This window comes from Sinohyriopsis cumingii, chromosome 6, assembly GCF_028554795.1.
Source record: "Sinohyriopsis cumingii isolate HCF-2022 chromosome 6, ASM2855479v2, whole genome shotgun sequence".
Lineage (NCBI taxonomy): Eukaryota > Metazoa > Mollusca > Bivalvia > Unionida > Unionidae > Sinohyriopsis > Sinohyriopsis cumingii.
In genome coordinates this window covers 63,291,107-63,312,372 of record NC_142966.1, presented here as the reverse complement: position 1 = coordinate 63,312,372, position 21,266 = coordinate 63,291,107, and the positions used below count along the sequence as shown (strand labels likewise).

General features: G+C 35.3%; 1 protein-coding gene across 1 annotated transcript in view; it reads right to left on the bottom strand.

Moving 5' to 3' along the window:
- Positions 1–628: 628 nt before the first annotated feature.
- The window catches only part of LOC149797077 (replication factor C subunit 3-like), a 31,468-nt gene continuing 10,830 nt past the window's right edge, over positions 629–21,266 (bottom strand). Inside the window, exons 4-8 of the mRNA XM_089961753.1 lie at positions 13,114–13,295; positions 11,328–11,464; positions 5,753–5,851; positions 1,777–1,846; positions 629–1,363 (exon numbers count right to left, since the gene is read on the bottom strand). Coding sequence (XP_089817879.1) covers positions 1,175–1,363; positions 1,777–1,846; positions 5,753–5,851; positions 11,328–11,464; positions 13,114–13,295 — 677 coding nt within the window. The 3' untranslated portion in view covers positions 629–1,174. The remainder of the gene's footprint in view (positions 1,364–1,776; positions 1,847–5,752; positions 5,852–11,327; positions 11,465–13,113; positions 13,296–21,266) is intronic.

Below are 21,266 nucleotides of genomic sequence, written 5' to 3'. Positions count from 1 at the left end.
ACAATATAAAGATGTTCAAGACGGCTCCATGTCAAATCAGCACCATTTTCATTCTGTAGGAACAAGACATCAAAATTCTTCTAGTGAAAACCCAGAATTGATAAGACTTTCCATCTAGAAGTAGCAATAAGATCCTCAATATGGTCACTGTGGCAACCATTTCGGATATCAAATCAACACAATTGTTATTTAAGACCAACTAGACAACATAAGAAGATGTCTGCTGTGGTGGTCATATTGGATGTCTAAGTAGTACCATTTTTATTTAGGACCTTGGGATTAATGTGTGTTAAGTTTCACGGCAATCCTCTAGATAATTTAGGAGTAACAATAACGAACCCGTGCCAACAGACGGATGGGCATTGGAAGATCGAAAACTGATCATCTGTTATGCTCTTTTGGTGTATAACTAGAATAGTTAAAAACAGATGGAGCAAGTCTTCAAGCATGGATAAACCATTTTCTTTCGATGGAAAATTATGTAACTGATACACCATGCCATAGTAGTTAATGATGGCACTTGTAGCTATGATCAAGTGGCTTGAAGTAAATCCAGGACATCAATGAATAGTTTTTCCATCTGGGTTTCCCATAGCAATCTCATTTAATAGATCTAAAAATAATCATGTGGCAATGTATAGAATTGTTTTTATTGAATCCAGGATTATGTTTTGATTGGGATCCAGGATTATTGCTTTTTACTGGGATCCCGTAATCAAATATGATATACATGTATATGAACACATTAAATGTGTCTGTCAGTAGTGAAGGCATCATATATTGTTATGCTGCAGCTGTTCATGACACGTAAGGATCCTCCAACTTTCAACTCTTTAAAAACATAATATGAAGGAACCTCTTTATAGTTTTTCTCTTCAGTTAAATTTTCCACAATAGTAAAAAGATTATAAGAGTGTAAAACACTGGAATCCTTCCAACTGATCGAGGCACCATCAGTCTATAATGAAATATGGCTTGTTTTTACTGCTCTTCTTCAGCCAAACAAAAGAGGTATTTTAATATCACACTTGTCCACTCCCCATTGTGATTATACTCTGTTCTAAGATATGCAATTCAAATGATGATGATGAAGAATGTGAGCAAGTTATAAAACTGCCCAAAACTTAAAACACACTCTGTATTTGCTTTTATTCTCATCATGCATCAAACTTCATTAAAAGAGGTCAGCAATGCCCTCTTCAAAGAATCGTTTATAAATGGCCATGAATTTCGCAACAAAAGCCTCCAGATGGTAGATAGCTTTCTGTCCCAGTTGCAGCCGATGCTCATAGTATGCTGCATTCTGCACAACTTCCATCTTCAGCTGGCCATCACAGTTTGCGATCAGCTCCTGTAGCAAACCCTGTCCGAAAGATAAAATCTTCAAAGTTTACACAGATGTATATGCAGTCTCCTCATAATGGGAACCACTTAATTTTCTTAGAATTTTCTTAATTTTCTTGCTTTCACGCTGTCTTGATATGTTTCACATAACGATTATTAATTATTATTTATTTATTATTATTATTTTGTACTGACTTGAGTATTACCTTGACCAAGAAAGGAACTAGGCATAAGGATAGGTAAAAAAAATATAGGGAATAAATATAGGAAACCTAATATATGGATTGAAGTTGTATTTTATTTACAGACCATAATGCCTGGCTATTTGCAGAGAATAGTAGAAAATATTGATTATGTCTACAACTCTTGTATGTCAGAGGTGTTGATTATGGGAGGGGGATTAGCTGAAAATGTTTACATGTGCCACTTTACCTTCATGATCACATCAGGTGGTATGCAGTGAGTAAGCAATTCATACAGTCTTGCTCGCACCTCAAGTATCCTGAAACAGTGAAAAGAAAAAAAGTCAGAAATTTTTTTAAAATACTTTTTTCTGGTTACCTGAAATATATAAATGTTTTCATGTCTCAACAGCTCATGCCAAGACAAAGTGATACAACATAATGTGTATCCTGAAAGTGGGTAAACTCAAGAATTTTACCACAAGGAAAGGTTTCTCAAGAACTCTAAACATATTTCTTTAGCTTTTCAAGATGTTTGTCACATTATTTGCCTCTTTGAAGGCATACTGAGTAAAGACCTAAAGGCACATTTGTACAGTTTATAAAAACTGAAATGTTGGGTCCAACTGCATACAACATAGATCCTAATTTTCCATAGCATAGCAGATCAGAGTCTATGCTGTTTGTTTGACTGATTACCCCTAACAAAGTGCATATACCCAAATCTACTGGCATTATGAAAAAGCAGATCTGGGTCAATTTAATTTGTAGTTGGAACCAAGCAAAATTTTAAGTACCTGCTTACCAACCTTCTGTCCTCTCAAATCTAATTCCTGACAATATCAAGCCAACCTACTGTCCTCTCTAATCTAATTCCTGACAATATCAAGCCAACCTACTAACCTCTCAAATCTAATTCCTGACAATATCAAGCCATTTTGATGACTGAATACAAAATCAAATTAATAACTATAAATCAGTGTTCAGGTCAAGAGTTATTTTCTTGGGGTCATGATGGCTAACCAAAGGAGGAAAATAATACATTTTTGCATGTCAAACATAAATGGTAACTATGTCAACCTATAAATGTACATGTTACACTTTCAGTAGGGTTATTTTAATAAACTGAATTATATTCTGACTGGTCTAAAAAAAATTTTTTATATATTAATTTAATCACAAAAGGTCTTCAGAATTTGCAAATTCATAACCTAAATCTGTTGTAATTGTCACTTTTCCCCCACAATAAAACATGGATGCAAGCACTCTATACATGTATTGTACTTGAGATAGTCTAAGTTGAAGCTGTTTGCATAGTTGAAATGTTGGCATATCTCAGTTACTGTCATCTACTTTGGCTGAAACGTCTTTGGATATTATATGTGTAGAAACTATATATGATTTAAAAAAGACACTCGGCTGCTCCCATGTGCTTAAAAAAAATCAGCCTCAATTAGTCTCAAGTACACTAACTTTAGCAGTTATTAGAAAAGGGAAAACAAATTTTCCCAGACCAGACAATACAAGCTTCTGAAAGTGCAATGAATGAATTATCATGTATAGAAAATGTCAAAATAAAGTTATCAGCTCTTTTTTTAAATAATTTATCTCCAAGTGCAGGAAGTGAAAATGACCAAGCAGATTGTTTTAAAATATGCACATGCCTAAAGTAAGGCCAAGCTGCATACTCTCGAACCCAAATTACACCCAACAAATATACACCAAAATAACGGGAATTAAAATTTCTTTTAACGATATATAAGATGTAGAAGGATAAGCAGTGAATGGAAAACCTGGGCAATTCTTTTTTTTTTAAATCGAACCCTATGCAAAATACCAAACTGTAGAGTGCCACCTATGCACTTAGTGTTCTTTAGTTTAAGTAAGGACAGTTGTGATTGGCTAGCTGCAATAACTACCAATCAAAACTGCCAATATATACACTAATGTTGTGCATACTAAAGGCATGAACTTGCAGCTATTATGGTAGAAGCAACATACTTCAAACATATTTACATAGTAGAGGAATGACATTGCTTCCCATTTTTGATATGCAGACTTGTGATCAGAAATACATAAACAAGAATGATCCAATTGTCTCATAAACCGAATTGTTCACTCATAATGAAGAGATTAAGTTTTGAGAAGTTCCAACAAACACTTTACATTTTTAAATTGCCAAGAGTAAAACGACATTTACAAATTATGTACATATTATTATTATGCCCCATTAGAAGTCTTTCGGATAAAAGGCACATCACCAAAAAAATAGAGCTGATGGTGCAAAATCACAACCTGTCTGATTATTGCTTTAGTTTCTGATTATATATGATAAACTTCCACTAAAAATACAGCCAATAATTTTTTGGGAGCTGTGGTGGATCTGGGGTTAGCATGCTGGACTTGCAAGCAAAAGGTGAATTGGCAAGGGTTCGAATTCAAAATATTCTGCCTCCAAGGCAGATGCTCTAACCACCAAGGTCACCAGAGCTGTTAAATCATAGTAGAATGGTCAAATCATTAAGCTTTAAAACAATATCAAGTAAAGTGGACTTTCTATATACTTTTACAAAGTTGCAGCCACTGAAGCAGAATTTAAGAGTTCCAATTTTCAGAGTAAAATATTCACATGTACTGTACAGCCAGTCTTGAAAGACCACCATTTCTACAAACAAAAAGCAGTCTAAGAAAGGTTTGTGCAAAAGGGTTGTTTTTTGGGCCAAAATTCAATTGCGTGTTACTCTATTGCTAGTTCTCGTTACAGTATTATATATGCATTCACCTCAAAATAACATTATACAGCAATGAAGATATATACCTAATATAATACAGTCATATTTTATTTCCAATCATCATATATTAATATATATATATGACAGCTGTAATAACAAAAATGAACTAATATAAAGGGCATAACTGATATGTTTATAATAGATGACAGGATCTCTGACAGTGTCAATTTTGGCTTGGTATTACGTTTTAATAACTGTAACATCAATAAAGCAACAACCAAAAGGAACCTCTCAAAAATTATGTTAGAAGCATCATGTCAGGAAGACAGTAACATCTTGTTAGGAGACAAAAACTCCCCAGGCATAGCATATAAACACTGTAAGAAATATATTCTGCATGCTACAGTGAAATCCAGTAAGATTTCTCTTTCTCTCATATGACATCACTGCTGTTGTGCTTGATTTTCATGCCAACCAAAGAACAATATGGACCCCTGAACTATATACATGTACATTGATGACTGCTTCCTATAATGTATAGTTCATCATTATTGGGATTTACATGACTTTGGCAATACAATGGTAGTTATAGTGATACGTACTTAAATCTGGTTTATCGTCTTTAGTATATGCTGTTGTTGTATGGTTTAACGCCATTTTTCAGCACACAATAGGCTATACATGGCGGCCAGTATTAATGGTGGTGGAAGAACCCGGAAAAACCCCGGAAAGAACCACCGACCCATGAGAAGCTACTGGCAAGCTTTCTCACATATCCACACTGGCTGAATCCGAGACTCAAACCCACGCAGACAAAGGTGAGATGGCAGTGATCTGTAACATACAGCGCTTTAGATCACTCAGTCACTTGGGGCCCCTAGTATATGCTGTTACCTGTTCGTTAAAGGAAACCAACAACCAGACTTAACTCCCATGTTTTCTTCATCTGGGTTAAGAACAATCTGCACTTTGCCTGCAGCTCATATTTAGTGACGGGTAGCTGCTAATGACTGACAATTTTGGTCATAAATGACATGTGGTCATTTGTCACTGAGGTTGCTCAAAGCAGCTTTTTTTTATACCATGTTTACATTTTGGGTATCAATTACAGTCTTCTTGTAAGAGCTCAAACAGTTTAGTCAAAGAAGCAATCAGACTGGTTATACTTTCTGACAATCAGAATATTTTTAACAAAAAGAGGAATTAGGAGATCGTATGCCATGACACAAATAGTTAATCCAAAATAATTTCCTCAGGGCATCAATACAAAATCATGCACAATTATACCTTGGATTCACTTCAGAGAAACGATGGACTGTTTATGTCTACCCAAAACAATGGTGAGAACTCAAAAATAATTTCAAAGAAGAATTAATAAAAAATCATCAAATTAACCCTAAATCAAGTTTTAATCCTATTATGTATCAAAACAAAAATAGGCTGAGCAAGACAAGACCGTCTGAATCTTAAACTGTGACCCTAAATGAAACTGACCTCTGTGGACTTTGCTGCTGGACAATCATGCCAGCTGTCTCTTTCAAATACAGTTCCCAGTCTGGCTCTGGAACTTCCTGTTCTGGGCTGAAGGGGTACCTGTAACACAAATCTGTATATTGCTACATACTATTTCATGCCTGTTGGTAAAATTTCTTAAATGAATCATGTTAAGTAGCTTTAAAAATAGAAGAACATTTATTTTCTTATAATTTCACACATACTTAAATCTGAAACGAGGCTACATGTCATTCTCATTTAGAATATCTAATTTATTAACACATATTCAAAAGCATATAATGTACATGTACAATGAACTTTAAAACTTCACATCCAATCCAGTGTGCCAGCATTTATATCTAGAAATCAATTTACTGGTAATCTCACAATGAGTTAATCACATCAGCTGGCATCAAAACTGGTGAACTGTGAAGCTCCAGACACCTAGCACCAACTGACAGACAAGCATTGTTTACTGAACCCTTGCCTACTCTCAGGCCAGCCCCAGACTGATCATTCAAATGGACCCCTGTCTGCTTTCATCCCAGGCTCTGATCATTCCTATGGACCATTGACTCTCAACCCAGGCTGAATCAATGTACCCTTTCCCACTCTTAACCTCTAATCTAATTATTAATATAAATTATTTTGTGGGTATCAATTTCCATTGTTATGTAAATAGTGCCATTTTTGTCCATACTTAGCATCATGAATTGGAGAAGGGATCCTATTATTTTCAAATAAGTATTAGTCGGGTCTTTACATTCACAGTTTTCAGCAGAAACGAAATCCAAGAAAATTATTACTTAATGAAATAATGAATTCATAGCATATCTTGGTTCCTTTCAGGGTTTGGCAAGATTGCAGATGAAATTTAAAATACTAATGTGGCATTTCAATTTGGGAAAATGATTAAAAATGGCTATTTCATTTGATCATTGTTTTTGGGTGATTGCAATTTAACAATTACACTCAAGGCAGTAATTGCCAAACTAAGTAATGATTACTAGACATAGTTATTATCACAAAATGACCAATCAATGCCTTCTATAGATTTATAGCAGGTAACATATGTACAATTACCATGAGATCAAAATAAATATTCATCAGGACTTGAACTGGTAATTAACAAATTTAATCTACACATTCTTCCAGCATGTCCGTCCATTCCACCTGAATGACATCCCTTAATGACTATGGATACTAAATAAAACATACAGTGTATACATGTGGCGTTTTATTGCAACTGTGACTGACAACACGGGGGGATCCTTTATCGGTGAACTTTTTTTATTATCAATATCATGTCAATATATTAAGTCATATTCAGTAATGCAGATTTCTCATTATCTGCCAGCAGTCAGCTCAGAAAACATCGATTTAAGTTTTTTTTTAAAACTGTAACCATCTACTTTACAATACTGTGACATTTATTTTACCTCGCTACTTCAGAAGATAACAAGGCTGGTTATATCTCTTTTTCATTTCGCCAGGCCACAAATGCAGCTACATTGGCCTGTTCCATTATGATGTGTTCCATTTTTACTCGGAGCAAGTCAATGAGAATAAATTACTGCATAATCTAAAAAGGGCCCCGCTAGTTTTAAAACACATACCTTCCTCAGAGACTGTCCAAAACATTCTTCTTGCGCTTGTGACAAGTTTTAAAAGCAACCGTATTCCAGTAATGTAGATTTATTTCAAGGGTATGCTAGCCACACAAAAAGGTCAAGATCAAACAGAAAATGAAAGCAACATATCAAAAGACTCTCGTAAATTAGAAATTTAGATCAGAATGGCAGATAAAGTTGTGAACGTGAACTTTTATTCTAACCTGGTGCTTCGCCTGGTTAAAATATTTGTCACAATGGGGTGAAATCCATGTGGATTAGTACTAGAATTCAAACACAAATCATACTGACAAATTATTTAGAGACAACACTCACTTTAACTTGTATAAATGACCAACTTTCGCTGAATGAACGTAAAGTCAAGTCTGCAAATTTTGCAATGAGCATGACAATGGTTTCAGTCTGAGTGTTGTATTACATCACTTTCATATTCTTCTTTTCAAAATTGTAAAGCTGTTATTTGTTCCTTTTCTGATCTGACACGCTTTGAAGTTTAAAAAGATGCCTGTGCTCCAACATATTTCAGTCACAATGCATCCATTAGCTGCATTGATCGATAAAGCCAATTTTGCTTAACAACTGACACATATTTTTTAAAAGTAGAGACTGGCCAGCTGTCTAAATATATTATCAATAAAATGAACGTGTGTGGCTAACTTTCAAACTGAAGAAACCTGTTTGTTTTTAAGGAAATGTATCATATACAATTGCTATAAATAGAAAATATGGAAAGCACTCATAGGCCTAGGATGGACAACTGTACTCTCACACTATTCTTCCACATCAGTCTTCTTATTTTGTATAGAATATCCTCAAACTTATATGAGGATTAATACTACAGAATATCCTCAAACTTATATGAGGATTAATACTACAGAATATCCTCAAACTTATATGAGGATTAATACTACAGAATATCCTCAAACTTATATGAGGATTAATACTACAGAATATCCTCAAACTTATATGAGGATTAATACTACAGAATATCCTCAAACTTATATGAGGATTAATACTACAGAATATCCTCAAACTTATATGAGTAGGATTAATATTAAAGTTTGACTTTGGGAGATGGAATTGATTAATAATGTGTTGATATAAACATGCAAATAAATGCTAAATACAAGATAATATCTCAAACCATATTTTCTGTATTTCTTCATTTGTCATTACAATTGCAATTTTCACCCCCACCCCTCCTCCTTCAGCTCCATTACTCAAAGTAATAAGTCACTCAGATATCTGAAAGACTGAAGTGATGATGCATAATTTTCACATATTTTCAAATAAATTTAACTCATTAAGATGACCTGGATACTGACTGTTAGAATTACAAAGCTCACACTGACTCCTTTTCACCATTATCAATCAAAGAATCAATAAACCATTGGAAAATTTTAAAAATATTTATGACAATCAATCCATTATTGCAACAATCAGCTTATCAGAGGAAAACAGTGAATGTTAATGATGCCTGGAGGTGTGTCTTATTTATGCTCGCTGGTTGCTTAATCGAACAGTGTGATTGACAAGTGGTGATAGGTCAACTGCTTGAAGCTGTTTGGTACTCAATTAACACAACAAACATCAATTAACCATTAAAGAAAATGAAGACTCAGGTCCACTTTGTAAATACTTAACTGTTACTATAGGTTGACCATCAATAATTTTCACTGCCCTAACAAATTAGTAAATCATGGGTTTTACTGATCCACTGGCAAAATCACTAACCTTGTCATAGCAGATTTATGTTAATTTCAAGTCCTGTAATACTGTAAAAGCAGATGTCTACAATTTACAATTTGTTAAAATAAATGCTTCTTATGCCAGGTGCTAACAGCTAATGACAATACTGTGTTATCTATTACACCACGATAGATAATAAATAAAGGTTTCACAGAATACAATGTCAGATCAGTGAAACCTGCTACGATTTACCACTCACTGTTAATGACCTGCAAATACCGACACAATTTTGACTTTGTTGGCAGCAAACATGCTGATGCTGACCCCTGGGATATGAATGCAAAGAAATCTGACTCATTGGCAATAAAAATATAAAGGATGACTTCTCAAAACATGTATAAAACTCTATTCTTAATATCATCATCATTTTCAACTTCTATATAAAAGACAAATGGCAATAAAGGAAATATTTCTGAGTTCCCCTTATGTACAGTTATATAGACTGGTTTCCTTATATATATGTCTTTCTATATGCAAATACAGACAATAAAATGTACTACTGAAAACTGTACTTTTTACCCAAGATGAAAATTTTTAAGAAAAATTAAACATACTTATATTATTCTACAACTTGAAGAAAAACAAAACAACTAACCATGCCATTACCAAATTAACTTGTGGAGACCCCAGGTGGCTGAGTGGTCTAAGGCACTGTGTGGGCTGAGTGGTCTGTGGCATAGTGTGGGCTGAGTGGTCTACGGCATTGTGTGGGCTGAGTGGTCAAAGGCATTGTGTGGGTTCAAGTTTCAGGCTTGGCCAAAATGCCATTAGCTCTTCATGGGTCATTGGTTTTTCATGGTGTTTTCCTAGGTTCTACCTCCACCAAATATTGTGGCGATTTAGTATATTTACAGAAGTGTTACATGGGGGTGGGGGTTGCTGTATGATGAGCATGGTTTTAAGAACAACAAGCAAAGAAACTCATTGGCAATGAAAGTAAATAACTAAGTTACTTGTCTATGTTATTTAATATTCCTACTGTTTACTGATTTGAGCCTGTGACTGGCAATTCCCCACTGTTTCTCTTTTCAGTTTAATGCGGTGTGTGACCTCACTAGGGTTCACTTCTGAGTCATTGCTAGTTTTGATTTCCGCTTCCAGATTTCTGAAGTTTTATACAAGACTTTGTTTTGTATATTTCTCCACAAAGAAACTATATTTATGAAGTCACTGTAAAAAAGTATGTTGTTCTTTATTGAATATTGTTATTTTCTTGAATATATTCTGCATTGGGGAAAAAAATTTCTACTGTCGTTTTCCAAAGAATTCAGTAGGAATTCTTTCATAATTCTGTACACCATATGGGATTTCATAGGGTATATAAACTAGAAGCTTGGTGGAATTGGGAAGATGGTCAAATGTTCTTCTTATAGAACCATCCCCATTTTACACAAGAAATCAAAATCATAGATACTTATATTAAATTTCTTTGGATTTCAACTTGTAGTAAATAACACTAATCTGACTGTGGTCTCTTTCAGATAAGGATGGGGGGGGGGAAGGAGAGAAAAAAGTGAAATCGTTGCATACAAGTTATTTCCTTAACATTGTAAGCATGCAGCTTTAATTTTTATACAGCAAGGGTTGAAACAAAGTTGAATTGCCCATATTAAGGTTTAGTGATCTGAAATTTTGATTATAATTCCATCTTTCTTTTTATTTCAATTCGTGGTACCTAGATTTTAGTTATCAACCAAAGTTTGTTTTGTTTCTTTTACTGTGAGATTTATATTACGCCAGTATAATCAAATATGATAACATTTTGATTCTTAAAATTATTGTTTAGTTACATATTTACATATGTTATTACTGAGCATGATAAAATTATTTTTGCAATAAACTGAGAAACCTAAAATCAGGATTTGGTTATTCAATTAATTTTAAGATCTGTACGCACACATTTATCCATTTGTATGCAATACAATTACAGATAATTACAGACATCCACAATGTTGACAGCCACTTACATGCATGCTACCAAAGGACATCACAATATAATGGCTGCATTCTATAGCCTATTATGTCCTGAAAAATGGCATAAAACCACAAACCACTGAAATAAGAAACACAGGGTGGCTCTGTTAATTAGCCTAGAATCAGCCATTTTTTCAGTATTCTAACCAGATCTATTTAAAATTGGGAACTTTAAGTCTGCTAAAAAATTATCCATGGAGACTAAACTGATATCTACTCACTGTTGAACTCGACAGGCTTCACACATGAGAAGGGCTCGGCGTAAATTTCGGTTGCTTTTTATGCCAATTTTCTTGGCTAAGTCTAGGGGAAGATTGAGGCCTTCTTTCTTACATGTGGACTGCAGAATCTGACTTATCTGAAACAAAGCATAAAGTGAACCTTCGACAAGTCAGTGTTTAAACAAAGTATTAATAACTTGATATAATCTACGAATTAGATCTCTAAATTATTTGCTCATGAATGAAGGAAAGAAAAAGTAGAATAAACAACAATGAATGGATCTGATATGGAGTGTGGGGGAAATAACCTGCTTTTCAAAGATTAAGTCTGAGATAATGTATTGTCTTACAGGATATAAAAATACCATTATACAGCTACCACTATCATGTGGTACACAGGGTGCATAACCACCAAGTGCTTTATGTACCAAAACTGAAGAGTACCACAATATATACAGAGCCAACATATATTAAGAATAGCATAATATACACATCTATGGTACAGCAGGCAAAATCTGTTAAATAATGGTATTTTGAAAAGGGGATGAAGCTATATGTCTCACCTCATTTTCTTTCAAGTTATTTTTATACATTGGTATGATTTTGGTCATGGGGTCCATCATAGTATAATCTGCATGTAAACAGTTAAATCTATGTCATATAGGTCAGAATTACAGCATGCATGAAAAAGATACATTTATTTTTGCTACAAATTAGTTCCGCAGCCGGTCAAAATTCTTGTCACCAAAGGCAAATTAGATATGGATTAGAATCAGACTAAAAATACAAAATATACTGAACAATTATTAATATTCAGCACTCACTTTAACTAGTCTACATGTGGAACTTTCAGTGAATGATCATGAACAGGAGCAACGAGCAAGATCATGTGCTCAGAGTGCTGTATTACATTAATCTCACATTCTTCTTTTAAAGTTTGTAGAGCAGTGATGATTAATCTTTTTTTCTGATCTGACATGTTCTTAAATTGGAAAAGATAATCAGCTCTAATATTTTCTGTCATATAAAATCTAAAAATCACACTCTAAAGCATTTTGCTTAACATCTTGCACCATTTTCTTTAAAAGTATAGGATGGTCTGCTAACTAACTAGCTTATCAATATAATGAATCTGTGAGGCAAAGTTCATATTAGAAGAAACCAGTCTGTTTCCTTTGAAATGGTTTATATACAGTTGATATAAATAGAAAATAAGTAATCTCATGCTGTTCTTATGTAGCAGACATCTTTTAGGTATATTCTCAAATTTATTTGAGTGGAATTAATGCATAATGGTTGGCATGTATAAAGCACCTTGTTTGGGGTTTATGAATTTCATCGTGTGCAGTAATATATAGTTTTAAAATAATTAATATTATTAAACACAAAAACTGACAAAGTACTTTCAATTATCGAGCAGAGAATATTCAACATTATAAGAAAAATACAGTTTTTCTCTTATTAATTCTCTCATTAAAAGACCATGGAACCAGCCAAATAAATCTGTCAAAATGTAAATGGTCGGCTTATTACCCAACAACGAGTATTTACCAAAAGTTGGTAAAAATGGGGGTGAGAGTGGGATTAGCATCAAGGATTGGCTACTTATTCAGTAATCCCCCTTTCTCTGTGCATGCTGCATGCAAAAAGCCAGGGCACTATTCTAGATCTACGAGTTTCACATTTTTGTACATACAAGATTCACCGTGACAGTTGGTGTCAGTTAGCAAATTCCACTTCAGAAAATGTAAAATGTCTCTCAAATGATACCATCTATATTACATACCTCTTCAATAGTGGGTGCGGCTACCCTGATCCCTAGACATCGACTATGAATGGCAGGGATTACTTTACTGGTGGAGTTACAGCAAAGGATCAGCCGACATGTAGCCATATATTTCTCCATTGTTCTGCGGAGTGCATGCTGGGCATCCTTGGTCAATCTGTCCACTTCTGTCAATACAACAACTGAAGAAAAGAAAACACACTAGAGTCAGAGTTATACATGTGGCTTTATACAATTATAAATAACAATTACTTAAAATTTTGACAATAACTGAGTGCAACAGACTGTAAAAAGAGATGTTTTAAACTGTATTCCCTGCTTTCTTTTAAAACAGTTGTGGGTATAATTTGATACCAATAACTTCTGTCCATCACTGTATCTCATCTAAATACACTATATCAAAATTCTCTAGACTTGAATACCTACATACAGTAACAGTCCACATGGGTTATACCACATATTTTGAACATATTCGCTTATAAGTCATGTCAAACTACAGGTGGATTACGTTATGGCAGAGAAGGGTCTATGTTGCTTGTTGTACTCATTACTCCTAACAAATTGCACAGATCCTGATCTGCTGGTGCATTATACAACAGCAGATGTGGGTTTGTGCAATTTGCAGTTGGACTAGACTTTTAAGTGAGTATAGATGGTACTTGCATGTTAGATTGAATCCAAAGACAGACACTGATCTACTGTCGCATAATACCAACAAATCAGGATCTATCTTGTTTGTTCTACTGATTTCTCCTAGCAAAATGCATTGACCCAGATCTGGTGGTGCACGATGTGTTAGCAAATTTGGATCTATGCTGTTTGCAGTTGAACTCTAACTCAAGGTGAATAATAATAATAATAATGAGGACTTTGTATAGTGCATAATCTTTAGAAGCTCTAAGCGTTACAACATAAGACAACGCATATAAGATAAAAAACATATAATAATATTATTACAAAAAAACAAACACCATCAAATTAGAAAAACATTAAAAAATAAAAAACATGCTGAGAATATTTCAGGTAGGAAACATTATTAGGAATAGTGGTAATAAACAGAGTCTGAAATGATTGACTTACAATATATAAATGTTAAAGGTGTGAAGATTGCTGGCTTGTTGATCTTTAGTTGATTTTGTTTTTTTTTTCACACATTAACCCCTAGTGACATGTTAAAGTGACAGGAGGTAGTAGCCTACTGCCGAGCTCTGTAGTGTTATGGTTAGGGCATAACCGATTAGCATTTTTCTACTGATTTCCGATTCCGGATTTTGGGCATGAAATTTTCCCGATTCCGGATACGATTCAATTAATCGGAAATGCTAAATTAAAAGGTTTTTCAAATTAACTTTTTAAACTGTGTTACACACGTTTTGCATATCACACCGATGTCACAAGGGGAAGGATATGGCAGACTATAGCAAAATGCAACAAAGTTCAAAGCCACAAAGAATCCATGAAATTTTTTATTTTTTTGCCAGTTCCGACCCATTCTTTGTTCAACAATTAGTTGATCTTGCCGCCAGGCTTTTATCTTCCCGCCTTAATCATTTATGTCGGCAAGCGGCCAGTTCCATCCTGTACTTTATTCAACAATTAGTTGATCTTGCCGCCATGCTTTAATGTCGCGGTCAAATAAAAATAAAACAGGCTTTTGTTTGGTCCTATAAAGTTGGCCTCTTGCGGAATCATTTTCTTTTAATACCTCATTAGCATGTGTCAATGTATTCAATATTATGCCTTCATTATTGAGGATGTTGACATAAACGGGTAGGACTGTATTATATATTTTAATAAATTTAAATCTTTCGGTCTAACTCAAGTATTATCGTTTCACCCCGTTGTGTTGACCATATTGGACTTTTCTGACTTCTTATTTAACTTTATTAACGCACTATCGAATGACACGCAGTGTTAGACACGGTGCTATAGAAATTCAACTTTATTATTTTTATTATCCGAATCGGTCGTTCCTGCCTTGTCCGACTCCGATTAATCGGAAGTTCATACTATCCGGTGGAATCCGATTTCCGGATCAAAAGTCGGTTATGCCCTAGTTATGGTCATGCATTGCATGATACACTAAAGTGGGTGGTATTATAGAAAGGTAGACAGATGAAGCTCTACAATGATACAAAATAATCTGGAATATCTAGTTGCACTACAAAATACAGATGTTAAAAAACTCATTTTGTTGGACCTGATTGTTTTTCTACCCGAATTTCGCCCGTGGTCAGAATCCGATTTTGTGTCCGGAATTTAAACTTTTTGGTCTCAGATCTAAGGCAAACCAGTATGAACTGCAAGCAGACAGATGAACCTTTGCAAAAAGTTGGATAAGATGGGCATTTGGTATAAAGAGTGGTCTCGATACAAAACTAATGGCTCCATTTAGCCAAAAAAAAAAAGTGAAAAAAAAAGACTCCAACTTTTACCCTTCTGCTCATGCGAGAGCCAAATGACCAATGAAAAACAATGTTTCTAACACAACTAGGCAGTATGTTATTGAAAGATCACCTGGGATTTGTGTTTTCTGATCTATTCAGAAACAGCTTTCAAAATGTGTTTCCTACCTGATTTTCAGGAACACCTACTGCAGTAGGTTATTTAGTACCAAGGCTATTGGAGTCAAGTGCCACCATGGCCAACTCAGGCTGATCCAATAAACCCTTTTGGTCACAATAAATGTACTCTAACCAGTGACCCACCGCACTGCCTTAGATGTAAAATGTGCATAGACTGGTAACTGCAATTTGCTCCTGAGATAACAATATTTCTGCAAAGTGATGGGTGCAGAAATTTTTTCTGAATCAAGTTTTCCATGGACAAGTAAATCAAAAAGTTTACTTGTCCATGTAAAAGATCCACTTGTCCATATGTTCATGGTTAAAAAGAAGAGTTGAAGATAAGACTCTTAAAATGCATACCACTATTAAGTTGTAAATGCATGCAGCATGGATCAATGACATGCAAAATATACTTGATACTTATTGACTTTAAAGGTCAAGATCTACAAATCTAACAAGAATGCATTCTTGGTCCATAACCGCTGACTCAGTACAAGCATCTGAAAGGATCAATATGAATTTAGCTCTAGATATTTTTTCCTTGACGTTTTTAAGTAGGATGTCAGATCAAGTGTTGAAGAAATCTATGAATGCAGTTCTATTGATGTGATCAGTTCTACTCCATGTTTTATTTGAACCAAAAATTCATAGTCTGGAAAGATTTTCTCTATTTTGTTATGGCATATGCTGTGTTAAAGAGCTTTTAATGCAGTTTAGCTCTCACTGTATTATTGATCTCTTTGTCAAATGACTTACAACTTTTTTTTCATCTCAGACTAGACCATTTGATTATCAAATTTTAACTGACGTGTATGTGCTTTGCACTTTGTGTGTGTGCTATCAGTGTGCTTCCTTGTGATAACCTGTCCTACAAACCCACTGGCGCTGGTTTTGTCTTCATGAGCCTCAAAGACAATGAAACTCTTGCAGCCACTAATCTTTGAACTACCATTTCATTTCTGTATCATGCATCAGACTGCTTCAGGTCTAAGTTGGCAGAAGCAGTCATGGAATGGTGAGCTGCCTGGTTAATGACTATAGCAATCCTAACTGTCACCTCCTTAATGTCACTGCTGGATTTCTCTGCAAGTCAGAAAATTACCAATGCGACTTCTCTGCAAGTCATATATTCTGGACTGGCTTTGATGTGGCATGGCACATTTTCCTCTACAGTACAAAACAGTGGACATATGAACTGCTGCTAGATTTTCAGTAAGGACATGAAAATCAGTACTGAAGGCATCTGAGTGAGTTTTGTACCATCGAGATGAGAATGTCGTTGGAAAGACTTAGAATTCCCCAGGTTACCTATTTCATCCAACAGCCAGTCACTGATCTCCTTAATATTAGCTGTCTGGGGAAGGAACCAAATGGATGGCATCTCTTTTTCCTCCTCAAAATCTACCAATGCTTTAACTTTATTGTCTTGAGTAACAGTAGGATCTGGAGGGCATTTTGAAGTTGCCAACACTCAATAAATTTTCCAACTGCAGCCTTGAAGCTAAATTCTGTCCATTGCATGGTTGGATCCAAGTATGGCTGATTAAGGAGCTTCGCCACACTGAATGGTGTCGAGTCCTGATCTGGTTCTTCTTGCAGCTAGCAGGAGGTATAGACAATTCAATTCCATCCTCCTTGAAGATGGCACCAACTCTCCCACGTGGATAAGCAGTGAACATATGAAGTCCAGCACTACTGGAACAGCCACCTGGTTTGCCTGGTGTATGGTTGGTCTGGATGCTGGCAGTAGAAAAGACAGATGGGCTATAATCGGTACTGGTCACTCCAACAGCCTGGCTGGACAGATAGATTTCTCACTGAAATCTCCATCATAGTAAGGGTATGTAGCTGATGGTACAGCTAAAATGGACAGAACTCTCGCAAAGTTCAGTGTTTTCCTTTGCGCACATTTGTGCGTCAGGGACACATGCTGGAGAAATGTGACGCACACATTTTGTTGCCGTGCGTTTTTTGAACGCAAAGAATTTTCATAATGTGATCAGGATTTATTTAATACCCAATGCATTGGATGATGGATGGCATCATATATACTTCGAGCATAGGCACTGACTGGTTCCCCACTTTGTTTGCTCCCTGCCTTGCGCTCCTCTATTTGTATAGGAGAGTGCAACGCAGGGAACATACGAAAAAATGAATCAGACTAACATAGGCAATGTTATGGCTGAGTAGCTTCCCCATATCTCACAAGCTCTCATGAGATTTCCATCGAGCTCAGCAAGCTGCCAACTAGATGTTTAACCTCAATGCTTGTTGCACTAGAAAGTGATCTCCAGATTAAAACGTCATGCACTAAAAATCATTAGCGAAGAAAACGAAAGAAGCAGAACACAAAAGAGTAACTGTGGATCTAACTTTAATGAAAAATGGAGAAAATAATTTCCTTGACTGGAATACGGCACTTCCATTAGGATTACCGATGTGACTTTTGATCGCATAATTGCGAAGACTGCAAAAGTGAATAATCCTTTCGTGAAAAGGTTTTAGAATTTTTAAAAATCTGCCCTTGTTCACCACAAGATATCTGGAGAACACATTATAACCCAAGACATTCTTTCACAACAAAGATATCAGTAAACTTGCAGAGACAAATGTGTTATTTGGATTACAAAGACAGCCGGTCATTGCAGATTTTGTTGGTTTTTAACTTTGCTGCAATAAAAGAAAGATCTTAAAGTTCAAGTTTAACTTATTAGAAAGATGATGAATCATTATCCTCCTTGATATTTGGATAAATGTGTTCTAGGACGAAGTACAATGAAACAAATGATAGTACACATTTTATGAAAGGCAGTAAATTAACTGCCATTTGGTTAAAAAGATTTATTTGGCTTTTTGTATTGGCTTGTATGTAATGTGTTGGACTATAATATTGCTTCATATTGATTATAAGGAGACTGTTAAAAGTATGACTTTAAAAGAAAAATGAACTAATAAAATTATTCTTTGCGTGGACAATGCATTTGTTTGTTAATTGTGCATGTTGGTTTTTTTGTATGTTTAGAGAGAGAGAGAGAATGTTGTGCAAGTTGCAATATCCTATTTCAAGCTGAAAAAGTAAGAGTCATATGAAAATTTGTCAGTACATTTTTGACCCCCACATTTTTTATCTGACCCCCCTGTTCCGACACCAAGGTTTTTTTCAACCCTCAATTTTACACCCATGGGGCATACACTGAAGTTCTGTAAATCCCAGATGGCTGGACGGCAAGGCTGCATCATGAACTAGATCCAATGAATCTGGTACAAACCCAATGTGTCTGGACTTACAGGCCTGAAGGACATACCTGTACATGTCGGGAGACTTATGCCTACTGGGGAGCCTAAAACTAAGGGGACACTCCCCCCAATAAGTCGAAAAAAAGTGTAGAAGCAAGCAAGGGAAATGAAAGTAATATCTGGCCTGTGTTGTTGTTTCCTGGATCAAATGACTATTCGAAGGTGGACAGTTGTACCCTCTCAACATTATCCTCCTCCCCTACCACTGACGTTACTGTGGCTGATGGCTGCAAGCGATGAACATTAGGTTGGGTAAGGGGGACAAAGCATCCACAGAAGACTTGAAACAGAGGTTGGCTTTGGATGTATACTGAGGATATCAACATTATCTTTCCTTGACTTATTACATCTTTAATTCCCTTTTGGTGCCTTCTGCACTATTGTAGCCCAGACTTTCTCTGTCCATGTATTAATGCTTTACCTCATGCAAGCGCCTTTGGATGTCTCTACTCCATTCGCATACAAGCACCTTTTGATGCCTGCTATGAACATCTGCCATCTTGAGTGGGTTTTCGTAGCACCACCTTCCGGGAAAACCCCATATTAGATACTTCATTCATTTTTGCGAATGACCATTACATCAGATCACATGGTTACTGTTTATGCTTTGGTCGAAATCTGCTATTTAAAGTAACTGGGTTATATTCTCCACTCTCCAAAATGCTCCACAGTCACAACTTTGAAACCTTCAATAACTTAGGTAAAGGCTCTGATAATGATGCAGGCAGCAATTGTTTTTTTTTATAAATTATCCAATTCAGATGACAATGATGCAGATGTGGACAAAGAACTTGCAAATTTCGAGTATGAGAAATGGCAGCTACAGTTGGTCACGTGGCTTCACTGACTTGATGGCGAATGAATTCTCTCAAGATTTTAAAGTATATAAAAAATTCTTCTCTGAAAAATAACTACACAGCTATAACGATCGGACTTTACTCTTAAATTTTTCTATACATAATAGATGTGTACCGAAAATGTAAAATGGTTAAAATTACTGTTAACCGTAACATACACTACATTGCTTAACAGTTAACAGGCAGGCCTATGTGTATGGAGTCAAATAGGTAACAGGTGTTCTATTTATAGTGTACTGCACTGGGTAACTTTGCTACATGTGTATCGAAGGGCTGAAAAGCCATATACTTTATGAGGTAAAGGGTTAAACAGATTGCATGGGCATAGACGATGTATGCATAGTACGATACAAGAGTCATCGTAGTCTTCTTTCCCTTTTAACTTTTTACATTTCATGCATTTAGTTGACATTTCTACTGATACAGCATAAGAAGAGAAAGCAAAGCATAAATTAGCAATTCAGCATGTTACTAACGCACATATACCACCCTGTTACTAAATCAGTAAAGCAAAAATAGTATCATGTGAACTTGTAGATGACACAAGTACAACAATAGCATGGCTTGGATTGTTGGAGGTCAAATGTACGTTGTTTTCAGTATAGCAAGCTTATAGACTAGCAACACCTGGCTGTGGCAAGGGGAGGTAATAAGTCCATATGACCAGGTAAGCTTTAAAAAGAGACTGATATCAGATCTGGCTCAAAGATCACATGGACCAAGGTGAGATGCATGATTGATCTGTATAGATGAGTGCCTCAGACCACTCTACCATTGGAGATACCATGGCTCTCTAATTATCTCCAGTTGCTAACAAATTTAGGAAGTGTATGTTCCTCAACAGGAACTGAAAATTCTATCCAGAATATAAGTACAGGATTTAAGTTATGAAATTAATGTCTACCTTAAAAGTGCATGAATAATAATAATAATAATAATACTAATAATAACAATAATAATAAAATAGATTATTAATTTTTTGTATTTGTAATTACTGACTATTGATTCAATAGATGAAATATACTGTTCATGATTATTTATATCAATATAAAGGTCACAATTAACTGTTAACTGCTGATAATTATTATTTATACTCTTAATTTTGCCTTTCTTGTTTCCTTAAATTTAAAGATTTAAGTCTAGTCATGGGACTAGAGTGCCTGAAAATATTAAGTTCCCCTTTCTTAAACAAGAACTCTGAAATATCTTTGCTGAACTAGTCCTATGTCAAGATGCTGTAAGGAAGGTGGGGTTTGGGGTTGAGCAGGGTTTAAATATATTATGAAGTCTTATTCACTTGCATTTCTGACTCCTTGCTTTCAACTTTAAGCAAAAATATTTTAAATTCATACAGAAATCATTCAGTTCGTTATGTACTTATTACAACTGCAATGGCACTGCAGAGTACTTTCACCCACTCATCCAATGTCAA